This window comes from Tachysurus fulvidraco, chromosome 2, assembly GCF_022655615.1.
Source record: "Tachysurus fulvidraco isolate hzauxx_2018 chromosome 2, HZAU_PFXX_2.0, whole genome shotgun sequence".
Classification (NCBI taxonomy): domain Eukaryota; kingdom Metazoa; phylum Chordata; class Actinopteri; order Siluriformes; family Bagridae; genus Tachysurus; species Tachysurus fulvidraco.
In genome coordinates, this window is record NC_062519.1 from 37,560,930 (window position 1) to 37,576,375 (window position 15,446).

Below are 15,446 nucleotides of genomic sequence, written 5' to 3' on the forward strand. Positions count from 1 at the left end.
GCAGAAAGTCTCTCGGTTCTTGTTCTTGCATGCTCAGACATTACTCAGGAAGAGGAAACCAGGTTGTTGCTGCTTGGGTTTCCATTTTCTTGACCCAGTTTTCCACTCAGTGCTACTGAGTAGGTTTGTAATATTTCTCTCAGCAATATTTACTGTTTTGCTCCCTTTTGAGCAGGATCTCAGTGGAAACACAACCCCCTTGGCTACTTGGTACAAAAAATAAACTTGGGCACTTCCTTTCCCAGGCGTTTGTGTGATACTGAGATAAGCCAAGTAGCTTTTTGACTTTGAAACCCTGCTTTGAATTTTACACCCTATATTAATGGAACATTACCGTCTCAGCCCTAATCATCTCAGGGGATTATAGGGGTTGGAATCTTAAAGTGATAGTGAAGCTTTTGGACACTTCTGATCACATGGTCCGGTCTCTGGTTCGTCTTGCAGTTGGACGTGAAAGACGATTCAGGCACCAATAAGGATGTGAAGATGCATTGTGATGAAGCGGAGCTGAAGATGCACCAGCTGAACATTCGAGTGAGGGAGGTTTTCGCCAACCGTTTCACACAGATGTTTGCAGACTATGAGGTGTTTGTCATTCAGCCCAACCAGGACAAAGAGTCCTGGTTCAGTAACCGGGACCAGATGCAGAACTTTGACAAGGTAAACATCTGCTTAATTCCTACACACTGATCAGAAGATTGAGCTTTTTTCTTGTTTTGTCCTGAATGTAAATAGAAATTCTACTGTATATGTAGGACCTGTTTCTATTTGTTGCTTAACTGCTTAAAAATCCCCCCATTTTATATATTTGATGATACATCCTATATTTTAGAGTTTATTATTTTAACCAAAAAATTACTTTCGTCTGCTCATGTGCTATGCAGAATAAATTTATTTTTTTTTTGTCGCTCTCAGGCCTCCTTCCTGTCTGACCAGCCGGAGCCCTACCTGCCCTTCCTGTCCCGCTTCCTAGAGACGCAGATGTTTGCCTCTTTTATCGACAGCAAGATCCTATATCATGACGACGAGGACAAAGAGCACACGCTGCGAGTATTTGACAGTCGTGTGGAAAAGGTGCGGCTGCTGAACGTCAGGACGCCGACGCTGCGCACCTCCATGTACCAGAAATGCACCAACATTGAAGAAGCAGGTAAGAGCAGGCACAAAAGAGAAATTCAGACACGTTTCCTAAACACGTTTTTTTTCTCTTTTGTACATTTTGCACTCATTTTTGTCTGAAACACAAAGCGGTGATGGAAAAGTGTCAAGATGTAAAGATATAATCCACAATCAATGGGCAAAATAGACAAACAGGCCCAGGTCAAAATACAGTAAATGCACCAAACTCACATATCGTCGCTGTCGGGCGGAATCCTCGTATCTCCAAAACCATTATTTTTCAGGAAATTAAAAAAACGCCGTATTTTTTTTTTTGTTATTAAACATTGTATCGTTAAAGTTGTTATTATAACTTATATTGCTATCATATACTGTTGTGTACCAACATTAACACAACATTTTCCCAAAGTCACGTTTTATCGGAGATACAAGCTTTAAGACTTGGGAGCAGGGAGATACGAGATTATGCTGTCATTGATAAGAATGGTACGGACACAGACGTCGCTGCTGCCAGCAGTGTTCAATAAAGTCTGCGGTCACGTTGAGCCTTTTGACAAGAGACAAGGCTTCAATAGTTAACCAAAGTTAATGACTGTAGTTACATACATCTTCCTAAACTCTATTTTAAAGGTTTAAGAGGTATAAGTGATGCAATACAAAACACGATAAGCTGATTAGGCAGACAGTTGAAGTGTCCAATGGAGTTAAGAGATTTGCGCTCAAGCTATTTTCAAGACTTTAGATTGGTTAATAACTTGTAAAAATAACAGACCCATGTGGGGACTGACCGATAGCATCGATATGTGAAAAAATATGAAATCGACAAAATTTGGACATAGGAGGTTTCCGCCCGACCGCGACGATATCCAGAAGGTAATTAGTAAATGAGTTCAGCAGAAAAAGCAAAATTGAGAGCACAGAACAGATTCAGTAGTTGCAGGAGTAGCAACAATTCTACGCAAAATCTGAGCAATCTGATCTCGGGATGAAAGCTGCGTCTCAATTTGCTTAATTTTACTACACATTAAAAGCCTGTACTGTTTTCGTGAGGGAAAAGTTCTTACTTTTGAGCTTGTAGCAGAAGAACCTGCGGGTACCGAGACATACGCACGTCACGTAACGGAAGAGAACCTCGTTGCCTAGTTACGTACATTGTCACTGTACACATTTCACGTTGCATTCAAGCTTTAACTTAATTTTCATTTACTGTTCTCTTCATATATTTTTCAACATTGTATTTACACGTTTCAAAATGCATCCTAACGGCCTTCGCAAATATTCCTCCTTAATCATGAGTTAAATTGTGGGTTACGATTTGAAAATCTATTCAGGATGGCTAGTAGTACAGCAAGGCTTTGCACCTGACTTAGAAGCCATGTACTTTACTGACAGTAAATAACAAAAGAGGAGCATAAGGACTGGGTGGAGGTTTCCCTCTGCTGGTGTGGAGGTGAATTGTCCCAGCTAGAAATGACAGAAATAACGTGTTGATAAAGAATTTATTTATCATTATAGTAAACGGCCAGTTTGACATTTCATTACTCATTGGGTTCGATAATTAATGTGTAAATAAACGGTATGACATTTGTCTTGCGGTTAGTGGTGAAGCGGAGGTTTCTATAACATTTACAGCAGATCATTGGCTACAAAAATACTACAAAAGTCCTGTTTAGTGTGTTGCTTTGTTAGACACGAGAAAATCTATGTGGGTCTAAAACCTGGTAGGGACATAATTACAAGATCTGATTTACTAAATAGTTTCACCAGTTATTATTCCAATTAAAATATCTATAAGAAGGAATGAAAGCCCTGCAGCGGCGCTTTATCGTTAGTGGCTGAAAAAGCTCACATTGTGATCTGTTTTTTTTTTTAGTTTGTCGTTCAATGGTGAAAGAAGGCGAGTAAACTAAAGCATGCAGGTTGTTTTAGGAATCATACTTATTATCATGTAACGTCATTAACCTTCACACGTCCCTCATCGGTTCTGTTTAGACAGCTGTGACTAACTAATAATCGTCTTTCTCTTTCTGAAATTCAGTTCAAAATGTTTAGCTTTAAAGAATGATTATGGATGAGATCCCAGTCTTGAGCGGTGAAAATTTTAAGGTATTATTTGATGCAAATCTGCCACATGTTTGAATAATTCATTGTATGGTGATTTATACCGATTCCACTACTCGACCGTTGTTTGTATCTTGGAAGTCATCAGACTCATTCAGCTTTAATAATAATGATTTATTAATGTTTTGTTTTTTTTATAATAATTCTCCAATATTTCACCGAACTGCACATAGATTATTCTTATTTGCATAAGATTTAATATCGATATATTGTTATTCTGATGAACATTTTGAAAACATTTTCTTTATTAATAAGTATAGTATATTATACTACCTCCCAACACAGGTTTAGACTCACGTTAATCTACGATTTCGACCTAGTAAATCAGCATCAGTGTATCTATTGACCGAGATTGGATAAGATCTGCCAAATGCATTAAAAGTTAACATAAATGTAAAAAAGCTTCTAATCTCCTCCATATTTGATCACAAGTAGATGCCGTCATCATTTTAGACGCTATTTATTAAAACAAAAATCTAGTGCTAACAGGCTGAACCCAGAATGGCATTGAGGGATTCTTGTTGCGTGGAGGTGTTGGTGTTGCGTAATGCTTACTCACAGCTTGATGTGTGGGTGAGATTTAGTGGCTTGCAGGTCCTTTTCTTTTCTCACTCTGCATGAGTCATGTAGGCTTGCAGGTGACGTAAGTGAGCAATGTAAACTCTTAGTGGGTTTTAATATGCCTTTGCCTTTGCTTGTCCTCCAGAAAAGGCCATCGAGATGAGACTGGCTAAGATCGACCACACGGCTGTGCACCCACACCTGCTGGACATGAAGATCGGACAGGGTCGCTACAAGCAGGGCTTCTTCCCCCGACTGCAGTCTGATGTGCTCGCCACCGGACCAACCAGCAACAAGTGAGACGCTTTATTATCTGGTGGCTCAAGTGGTTAAAGCTCTGGGTTGTTGATTGCAGAGTTAGGGTTCAAGCCCCAACACTGACAAGCTGCCACTGTTGGGCCCTTAAGCAAGACCCTCTCTTCTCCAGTGAATTACTGAATTATGGCCGACCCTGCGCTCTGACCCCAACCTCCAAAAATTTGGCATATGTGAAGAAAGAATTTCACTGTGCTATAAATATACAGGGCTTAAATAAAGGGCTGCTTCTATAATATCTGTGATGCTCCTGCCGTATGTTGTTTCCCATATACTGGGAAATATCATGTTTTGAGCATGTTAATGAATATGTTTGTATATTTGTTGTGTAATGCAGTTCATTCTTCTGATGTTACATAAGAAAGGGATCATGAAATATATAATAATAATAATAATAATAATAATAATAATAATAATAATAATAATAATAATAATAATAATTCTGCTGTGTTGGTTTATTATTTTTGCCTTCTCTGTCAAGTCCCCGGCTTACTCACCTTTATATTTTTATATATAAGGGTATTATAGGCATACATATCTGAATTTCTTTCTTTTGTACAAAGCACTTATGGTTTACTGTCCAAGAATTATTAAATGTTCCTCAAGCTAGGACAGAGTTGTTTAAAAAGGCTTGTATGTTTTTTGCACCTTCAACTTGGAATGAACTACAGAAATCACTAAAGCTACAGTGTCTAATTTCCTTAAATGATATTAAACATTATGTTAAATCTCTAGAACATGAGTCCATTCACACTTGCAAATGTTGTCTTTTGTCTTTTTGTTTGTTTTGTGATTGTGTGATTTAATTTGTTCTGCTATTTTGGCCAGGTCTCTCTTGAAAAAGAGATTCGATATTTCAATGAGACTAATCTGGTTAAATAAAGGTTAAATAAAAAAAATAAAAATTATTGATGAACCCTGCTCTGGTGTGGTAGGTGGACCAAACGCAGCGCTCCTGCACAGTGGAGAAGGAGGGACAGACAGAAGCAGCATGCAGAGCATCTTTACTTGGACAATGACCAGCGAGAGGCAAGAATTTTTTTTCCTGCATGTTGCTTTATTACTCTCTCATGGATTTTTATCCTTTCATTAATTTCATCTTTTCCGTGTCACAGTTGATTAATTTTCTTGTATTCTCCATAAACTGTCACCTGGACCTGTTTTCTGTACCACCCCTTTTTCTTTCCTGAATGATCCTGTTGACATTTGTTTTACATCTCACACACACACACACACACACACACACACACACTTTCAGCATCTGGAATGCCTCCAGCTTCTACTGTCACTGGACTACTACTGGTACTCCCAGTCCTTCAGGCCGTGTATAAAGTCTGTCACGGTGGATGCGGTATGTTCTGGTTATGAGGTTCACCTGCAGAATTCATGTGTTCCAGACATTCCCTCACTTTAGGGCCCTGACACATCAAGCCAGTTGTTAGCATTAGAGAACCTGCAAAGGATCAATGCTGGTACTATTCATCCTCTCAGCCTACTGATAGAGAGGGTGATTGTGCAGGACGCATGTCATTCGTAGGCATGTCATTAAATTTCAAGCGGACATTTTGCTTTACCACATTTCCTCATAATTTGGTCATTTGCTCACCACATTTGCTCATGTACACACCACATTTGTGCACATTTGCTCATGTGCACACCACAGATGCCTTTATGGCCACATATACATTACAGCACAGGAGAATATCCAAGCTTATTAAGTAGGGGTGAGAGCACATGGACAACTGTGATACTGCACCTCAGGAACAGAGAGGATTAAGGGCATTTGTGTGTCTTCAGGAGACATCACGTCAGTGTAAAGCCAGCCACATTGACGCGTTCTTTCCCACATCAACAGGGCAGCTGAACACGCTAAGAAAAAAGGCTCTGACAGCTCACAGTGCCATACACAAGCATGCAGATGCCTGCGCTTGGCAAGCGTTGCTCTGATTGACAATGCAGAGCTAATTTTTCTCTCATGTCTCCAGGCCATGGATGGCTAGGGAGTCATCTGGTTCTCTCCTCATGATCTCCTGATGAGAGGGCAACCACGTTTACATTATTTATTTTTCACTGTCGCCACCCCCCAACAGGGCAAGTTATTTCCTCACACAGGCAAAGAACAAAGCCTGTCTATCATCTATACAGAATTTGAGACTGCGGCTTTGATTAACAGCGGGTCTCGGTTAGCGTTACGTCTCCAACCTTAGCTTGATGCGTCAAAGCCCTTAGGTCATACTATGTTACTTTTGATAAATTTCACATTTGTAAACTAGGTATTATGTTGATTTTTTTTTTTAACTAATTAGCTGCTCAGTTTGTCACTCCAATGGAACAGAGGTGCTTTATGTGCATATTTTGCATAGCCAGAAACTGGGAGAAAGCATTTAAAAGAGCTGTACGGACTTTTGTACACCACGTTGTCTCTGAGTTCCACTATAGTTACACCTTTACAAATGTGAAATTGGTTCATAGCTCAAATCAGACTACAAACAGACGTAGCGGCTGTAGTGCTTATGGCGAAGTTGCTTCACTTCCCCGAATGCATTCTGAAGCCATTTGCAGTTAACTTCACCCCATTACTCTTTAATAGAGAAGCATGGGACCAACAATGTTTAGATCAATGTTGTACTCTCTACTAAATCCTTCATCTTTTCACATTTTCCACTCTGCAAATACAGAAGTACATCCAGGAGGCTCGTAACCTAGGCACCACCATTCGCCAGCCCAAACTGTCCAACCTGTCCCCTTCTGTCATCGCTCAGACCAACTGGAAGTTTGTGGAGGGTTTGCTGAAGGAGTGCAGAAATAAGGTATGTCGAAGGAAAAACTGGCTTAGAGAGCGCTATGTGTGCATGCCGTTTCCGTATGAGGCGTCCTCTCAAGTGGCGCTCGAGTTACATGGCTGTGTTTCTCCTTCTAGACAAAGCGCATGCTGGTGGAGAAGATGGGCAGGGAAGCAGTGGAGCTCGGTCACGGTGAGGTCAGCATCACCGGCGTAGAAGAGAACACGCTCATCGCCAGCCTCTGTGACCTGCTGGAGAGAATCTGGAGCCATGGGCTACAAGTTAAACAGGTACACCAGAAGCACACATACATACACAATAATATAGTATTCTTACATACAATACGTTTTCATTCACATTCCATCTTGTGACATTTTGAAAAGGTCTGTATGAGTGATATACATCTGAAAATAACACAATTATGTATTTGTACTCATTGTTTGTAAAGAAGTTTGTAAAGATTGGAAAGAAAAAGGAAAACAACGACAGAAGATCACAAAGGGCAACGGAATAGGGATTATTTATTTAATTGTGTTATAATTGTTTGTTTATTGATGTTGATTTTTGCAGAAAACTTTACCATTTAAAAAGGAACCAAACAATCACGAAGCTGATAATATTGGTAGATTTAAATAAAAACTCGTACTGTTTGAAACTATACTGACTCTTTAAAACCGGTTTTGATGGAGTGTCTTTTTTATATCTTTGATTTCATACCTCTATCTATTTGTATATACATCTATCTGTCTGTCTGTCTGTCTGTCTGTCTGTCTAGATAGATAGATAGATAGATAGATAGATAGATAGATAGATAGATAGATAGATAGATAGATAGATAGAGGTATAAAATCAAAGGTGTAAAAACTTTTAAGACAGTCATAGTACAGTTAGTATAGTTTCAGAGAGTTTTTCTAGCTACTTTTGGTTTATGTATATATATATTTACATTTTGGTGAAATTGGAAATGTAATTGAACTTATGTAACTGATGACCTAATGAAAGTTAGATTCGAAAATGTCACATTTAATGACACCATACCTGAAGATGATGTATATTCAGTACAGTAGAATGAAGATGTTTTGCCTTTTGAGTTTGCAAATGACTTTTAACCTGACAGAAACACAGTGACTTTCTTTTTTGAGTCGTCTTTTCAAAAACACACTAACAATGGTGACAACATGATCATACATGTTGTTCTCTCTCTCTCTCTCTCTCTCTCTCTCTCTCTCTCTCTCTCTCTCTCTCTCTCTCTCTCTCTCTCTCTCTCTCTCTCTTTCTCTCTGTATGTTCTATTAGGGGAAATCTGCCTTGTGGTCACATCTGCTGCATTATCAAGAGAGCAAAGAAAAGAGAGACGCCACACCGGCCGGCTTAGGGCCTCCTGGTAATGAATATTCCGTCTATCCTAGATAAGATAAACATAACAAGTTTATATTTCTGTGAAGTTTTACTCTTCTGCACTTTAATATGGGAAGGTGTAATGTGTCTCTCTTGTCTCGTAGGTATCATTCATGACACCGAGAGGAGGAAATCAGATGCCAGCTTCGCAATGCCTCCTCTTAAAGTCTCTTTGATTGAGGACATGAGGTCAGTATGAGAGAGTGAATAGAAGTATTTACGCATCTGTACTCATTTTCAGCAGATGGCTGTCAATCCCTGGGTCAGTTAAAATCTGGACTGCCATTTTGTGGCATGTAAATGAAAATGTCAGATGAATTTCTTCTCTAAAAAAGAGAAAAGATTCCAAAACATAGCTAAAGCAAAGACAGAAGATCATAAACGGCGATGGAATAGGGATTATTTATAATACTTGTTAATGATGCTCTGATGATGATGATGAGGATGATGATGATTTTGCGGCTTTACCATTTTAAAAGGGACCAAAATCATGAAGCTGAAAATTCAAACAAAAGTCAATTAAAAAACTCTCATTGGTTGCAACTATACTAACAGACACTTTAAACACCATCCTGAGTTCTTTTTTTAATATATTTTAACATCCAGACTCTTATATCTAATATTGAACTGTAAGCAGAGAAATTCTTATTAATAATACACTTTTATCTGGGAGTCAGGCGTTGTATCTGGTGGATCTGTGAGGACGAGAGAAAGGTTGTTGTCATTGCGTCTTTACGTGTTACTTCAAGTCTAATTAGCACAAGCCCCCCAGCAGGATCTTCTGTTGAACCAGTGACACATCACAGGAAGTTCTTTACCATGCCACAACAAACCCAGCAGCTCTAACTGACCAAGAAAATAACAATAATAATAATAATAAAATTCCCCTTAACTGGCATTACTTAGTTGTATCAAGTAGCGATAGAATAAAACGTTAGAATTAAGCGATATATATTAAATAAATGCTGATGTTAGAATGAAATAAATATCAGTTATTGCCATTCAACTTTAATTATTCATGAATGAAAATTTATATGATGATTATTTGACTTATTTCATTTAAGGAAATTGAATGTAATCGTTAGTCACTACAGTACGTTAGCATTGAAGTGGTTTATTATTATAATTGATTTATTAGTACTAGTAAAAAAAAAGTGGAACGCTTGATATAAATCCACAATACATTTATTTATTTATTTATCTATCTATCTATCTATCTATCTATCTATCTATCTATCTATCTATCTATCTATCTATCTATTTATTTATACATTTATTTTATTTTATTTTATTTATTGAGGGATATTTTATTTTATGATGTTGATGGCAAGTTTGCCCCAAGTTTTCCTAACCACCACTTCGTGCATGTGGTAACCGAAGAAAGAAACCGCTGTTCAGAAGTATTTTAATGAGAATCTCAGTGGATACGATGCCACTTACAGACTGCACACAGTGAATATGCCTGGACAGCTCTGACAGGATACTGGCACTGATGGACAAAAGCAGGCCTTATGATGAAGTCTGGGCTGAGATTAAAGCTGCTCTTCTTTCTCTCCAAGTGCATGTGTATATGATCCAACACAAATATCCAGCACCACTGTTGTGAAAAATAAAGAGACAAACAGTGAAGTAGAAAAGCTGGAAAACGTTCTTCTGTGATAATGACAATCTTAAGGTTCACAAATAAAACGGTGTATAAATTGTTATTAAATCGTTTCTGTCCGTATGGTAGGAGTGTTATGGAAACCTTCTCGGATTTTTATTTTTTCAGGCACATTCAGAACATCGGAGAGATTAAGACAGACGTAGGGAAGGCCAGAGCCTGGGTGCGTCTCTCCATGGAGAAGAAACTGCTGTCCAGACACCTCAAGCAGCTCCTGTCTGATCATGAACTCACTAAGTAAGACCATCACTCCATGCTTTGTGAATATTAAACATATCAAGTGCTGCTGTGACTTTAATTTCTGAGCGTAACTCTTTTTTCCCCCCCAGTTTTTTCTCTCCATTCGATTTGGCTTTAAACCAATCCTATTAATGTCCCTGTTCAAATCTGATGGGAATTTATATGTATAATAAATGAACGTAGCTGATGTAGCAACTCTCATCTCCCCATAAAGATGAAAACAAAGTTTATTATTGATGAGTTCTTCAGGGTAAACTCGATCATGTTTGTGCTAGGATTCTTTTGATGTATCTTCTTTCCACTTTGGCACGATGTCTCTTCCAACATGAAAACACATGCCTTCTGCCGGCACATTTTACACCTCAATTTCTTTTCTTTTGCTGCAGGAAGCTCTACAAGCGCTATGCCTTTCTGCTCTGCGATGACGAGAAGGAACAGTTTCTCTATCACTTGCTGTCTTTCAATGCCGTTGATTACTTCTGCTTTACCAACGTCTTCACCACGATCAGTGAGTCACAGCGTAGCATCGTGCAAGCACCCTGTCGGTCCCGGAGTACGTTCTCCTGACTTGTCTCTTTTTCTCTGTCCTGCCTCAGTGATGCCATATCATGTAGTAGTCATTCCTAGTAAGAAGCTGGGTGGCTCCATGTTCACAGCCAACCCCTGGGTGTGCGTGTCGGGGGAACTGGCTGAAACCGGAGTACTCCAGGTGCCGAAAAACACTCTGGAGATCACTTTTGAGGTGATTAATGTTAAACACTTCTGTTTGGTTTTTCATTTAGAAACATTTTTTTAGAAAAAATGCTTGAAATACTCAGAATTTTTTTCCAGCATTCCAACCCCCACTGAGACTGAGAGTGCAAGTCTGATCATGTGTCCTTTATTCAGCCGTAGTAGTGTGTTCCAGTGAACCCGGGATTTACCTTTGGCAAAGTGGTTAAAAGCATCCGGATTAACAACCTTTCCCATAGATTCCATACGACTGCAGTTACACTGTAATTACACAGTGTCTGAAATTCTGTGGCTTTTTTTTTATGTGGAATCTCTAAATACATGACGCAGTTTGAACATACTAAGTAATAATATAATAATATACATATCAACAACATAAGCAAGTTTATCCACAGACGATTTTGTGATTTCATTCATTTCTCAATATGGTTCCATTTGTTATACTGTAAAAAAAAACAACCCCAAAACAACATAAAAAAATGTAAAAACATTCTATCTATCTATCTATCTATCTATCTATCTATCTATCTATCTATCTATCTATCTATCTATCTATCTATCTATCTATCTAAATGCAAAAAAAAAAAACACCCCAAAAATTCCTTTACTTACAACTTTAAAGATTCTATTTAAACATTTATACATTTATTTTGTATATTAATGACACAAAATCATTAGCAAAGGCTTCTTCATCAGCAGTATAAAATATCGAGATTAGATTTAGGTCTATTGTCGTATCAGTGACGTTTTCAAGCATGTGATCATCGCAACCCATAATAATAATAATAATAATAATCATTAAATGATATCTATTTCTATGTCTGTGTTATTTTGTTTCTTATAGCCTGATAAAGTCGCTCAGGTGCCCGTCAACATTTTTTGACCAAATAAATAAACAGAGTAATAACACTGTAAATGCAGGTTAAAGGTGTGGTGTGATCCAGATTAGTCTTTTTTAGTCTTTAGTCTTAAATTTATTGTGATTTCCTTCTTAGTGCCAGAACCTGGGTAAGTTGACGACAGTGCAGATGGGGCACGATAACTCAGGACTGTACGCCAAGTGGCTGGTGGAGTGCGTTCTGGTCCGCAATGGGATCACAGGGCACACTTACAAGTGAGAATCAGATTTATTAATATCAGTAATTAATATGACACAATGTTGTAGAACAGAAAATACAGTAGTGTGTTTGTTGGTGTTCAGGTTCCCGTGTGGCCGCTGGCTGGGGAAAGGTGTAGACGATGGCAGTTTGGAGAGGATTCTAGTAGGAGAGTTGGTTACTGCAGGATCAGAGAATGACGACCGGATGTGTCGCACTCCTCCCATGCAGCAGTCGCCTGGGATGATGCGCAGATTCGTTACCATCTCACCAAACAGCAAACCAAGTGAATACCAACACCACAAATTAATTAATAAAATTAATGCTCATGGTTTAACAGCCTGAAACATGAGAGGTGCTTCTTTTTTTTTTGTCAGAGCTGAACACAGGGCAGATCCAGGAGGGGGTCGGAGAGGCAATTAATGGAATCGTTAAACACTTTCATAAACCAGAGAAAGAGGTATTGTAGGAAGTGCTTTGTATTACTTTTTTTTTTACAATCAGTTGTCACAGTTAAAGATTAGTAAATAAGATTATTGGGAATCATTCCCTCTGTCTGACATTAGAGAGGAAGTCTGACTCTTCTTCTGTGTGGAGAATACGGTCTGGTCTGGGCTCTCGAGCAGGTGTTCCAGCATGGCTTCAAGTCCCCACGTCTCTTCAAGAACATCTTTATTTGGGATTTTCTGGGTAATAAACAAGCTTATAAAAGATTTTCTGCCTAATCTGATCTGCTACTTGAATGAATTCAGAATGACTCTTAACTGTTTTATGTCTGAACTGACATTGTACCATATCTGTATGATTCCGTCCCTTCAGAAAAGGCACAGGTTTACTTTGAAAGTGCGGAGCAGAGTCAGGTAACTCAGGACGAGAACTATCAGACGAGAGTGCGCCATTTCTGTCGCTTCATGCGTGCCATCAGCAGCACCCCAAGAAACATCGGCAAAGATGGAAAGTTCCAACTGCTTGTGTGCCTAGGAGCCAGGTTAGTGAGCACTCGTGTATAAATAGTGATAGATATTGACAATGAAATGATGTATCACACACTTAGATATCTGAAGGTTAATATCAGAAGTAGAATTGCTAATACAACGTTCCTGTTATTGGACCTTCTTCTTTTTCATAATTTAAAAATGTTAATTACAGTGAAATTATTCATCATTTGAAACCCCTGAAGGTTACTGTATTTCAGCAAATATTCTCTCTATGTGCAATTAAATGGTCACGTGACTTTAGTACAGATATACCTGGAAGGCTCCCGAGTTTCTGAAAAGCCCCAAAGCTCTTAGTGAACATATTTAAAACATCTTGAAACGAATGAATTCTTAAAACAAAGTCTCAGAAAAATGTTCTAGAGAACTATCGAAGGATTTGGTTTTTAAAAAAATCTCAAATCTTGAACATCACATGGAGCATTAAATTCTTAAATGATTACAAATTGAAAAGAATATTGCGTAACATACAAATAAATCACCAAATGTCTGAGACCATGGAGGGCACGGTGGCTTAGTGGTTAACACGTTCGCCTCACACCTCCAGGGTTGGGGGTTCGATTCCAGCCTCCGCCTTTTGTGTGTGGAGTTTGCATGTTCTCCACGTGCCTCGGGGGTTTCCTCCGGGTACTCCGGTTTCCTCCCCCGGTCCAAAGACATGCATGGTAGGTTGATTGGCATCTCTTGACAATTGTCCATAGTGTGTGAGTGAATGAGAGTGTGTGTGCCCTGCGATGGGATGGCACTCCGTCCAGGGTGTATCCTGTCTTGATGCCTGATGACGCCTGAGATAGGCACAAGCTCCTCGTGACCCGAGGTAGTTCGGATAAAAGTCGTAGAAAATGAATGAATGAATGAACCATGAGAAGCAACCATGATGTCAAGGAAAATGCTTAACATGATGCTACCACCACCATGCTTTTAACTGTATGAATGGGGTACTGGGGGTGATGAACAATGATACAATTGCTGACACATTCTTTGTAATAATTAAACACCCTGGTCCTTTTGTTATGCCATTCAGAGATCATTTGCTTCACCACTGGATAGCTCTACTGGCCGACTGTCCCATCACAGCACAGATGTACGAGGACATGGCACTGCTAAAAGACCGGTGTCTAGTGAACTCTTTGATCAGAGTGTTACAGACTTTGCAAGAATTCAACATTACTCTGGAGGCCTCAATAGTCAAAGGGATTGGAATATAAAACCTTGCCCTCCTGCTCCTCTGAAAAATGAAGACATAATCCAGGCAGATCAGTGGGGACCATGAACTATTATATATATATATATATATTTTTTTTTTACACATGAAGAGACTTGAACAAAAGGACTACACCTGGCTTACATTAAAGCTACTGTTATGTTTGCCGTATACGAAGTGCAATGAGCCCTTTCAAAATCGTGTCTTTATTTTTATCCTCACCGCTGTCGCCGTTAGACATTTAAGATATGTTTTGTATTACGATCCCACCTGTATAGCCCACCTGCGCTATACTGTTTGAATTGAAAGCTCGATATTTTCATTGCTATTGTGAACTCCTGGCGACAGATGTATAAATGTTAAAAAAAAGGAGGGTAAGGAAAAAAAAGGGTAATATATTTTCGAAGAAGAGCAGTATTATTTTGATATGTCTGTCAAGTTGCTTGCTCTGTGGTCTATCTAATCCATACTGTCACAATGCAGTGTGAAAAGCAAATTAAGTAGAAGTATGCTTTATAAGTATAACTCATGGGAAACTCATATTTGAAATAAAACACACAAACACACACAAACAAAAATAAAAATAAACACAAAAAAACAACCAGAAAAAAGGACTTGTGGTGTTTTTTTTTTTTTTTTTTTTTTTTTACAAATCGAAATGTAGTATGCAAATCTCCATGACCACATTTTAAAATTTGAGTATGTTAGATGATAAAGTCCATAAAAGGGACAAAATGTATTTTACGAATGAGAGAAGAAGAAAAAAATATATATATTTCTTCTTAAAACCATTTTAAACAACTTTCCGATTTAGCTCACACATTTTCATTAATAAATTCTCTCCGATCAATAGTGTAACCAGTGTATACCTATTAGACTTAAATCATCCTTTTTTTACCCCTCAGGTCTTCACATGAGGCAGCAGTCACAGCCTAGAGACATTACAAAGCAGTACATTGAGGGTTTTATTTGGCCTCCATGAAAGCCCCAAGCTCAGTGTCATTTGTTTCTGCTATGCAATATTCATGAAGCCTCCACTGATATACAGTAGTCTCCACACCAAAATGCTCTAAAATTCATCATTTGTCTCTTGGTACATTTTAGACAGGATTATGTAATGTAGTGTTTAATAAATGAGCAACAGTGTACAGTGTATAAAATGTATTAAAAGTGAGAATCCCATGCTGGTGTTTTGGCTCGTCATTAAAGTGGTGTGAT

At 38.6% G+C, this 15,446-nt stretch overlaps 1 protein-coding gene across 3 annotated transcripts in view; it reads left to right on the plus strand.

The window, feature by feature from the left end:
- Positions 1–14,867, plus strand: part of dennd5a (DENN/MADD domain containing 5A) — a 47,995-nt gene extending 33,128 nt beyond the window's left edge. For all 3 annotated transcript variants that reach the window (XM_027153225.2, XM_027153226.2, XM_027153227.2), the window contains 17 exons: positions 445–660; positions 916–1,150; positions 3,947–4,097; positions 5,052–5,145; positions 6,795–6,926; positions 7,037–7,189; positions 8,196–8,283; positions 8,402–8,486; positions 10,069–10,197; positions 10,587–10,708; positions 10,797–10,942; positions 11,928–12,046; positions 12,134–12,315; positions 12,407–12,489; positions 12,596–12,719; positions 12,849–13,017; positions 14,049–14,867. In XM_027153225.2, coding sequence (XP_027009026.1) covers positions 445–660; positions 916–1,150; positions 3,947–4,097; positions 5,052–5,145; positions 6,795–6,926; positions 7,037–7,189; positions 8,196–8,283; positions 8,402–8,486; positions 10,069–10,197; positions 10,587–10,708; positions 10,797–10,942; positions 11,928–12,046; positions 12,134–12,315; positions 12,407–12,489; positions 12,596–12,719; positions 12,849–13,017; positions 14,049–14,232 — 2,412 coding nt within the window. In that variant the 3' untranslated portion in view covers positions 14,233–14,867. The remainder of the gene's footprint in view (positions 1–444; positions 661–915; positions 1,151–3,946; positions 4,098–5,051; positions 5,146–6,794; positions 6,927–7,036; positions 7,190–8,195; positions 8,284–8,401; positions 8,487–10,068; positions 10,198–10,586; positions 10,709–10,796; positions 10,943–11,927; positions 12,047–12,133; positions 12,316–12,406; positions 12,490–12,595; positions 12,720–12,848; positions 13,018–14,048) is intronic.
- Positions 14,868–15,446: the final 579 nt, after the last annotated feature.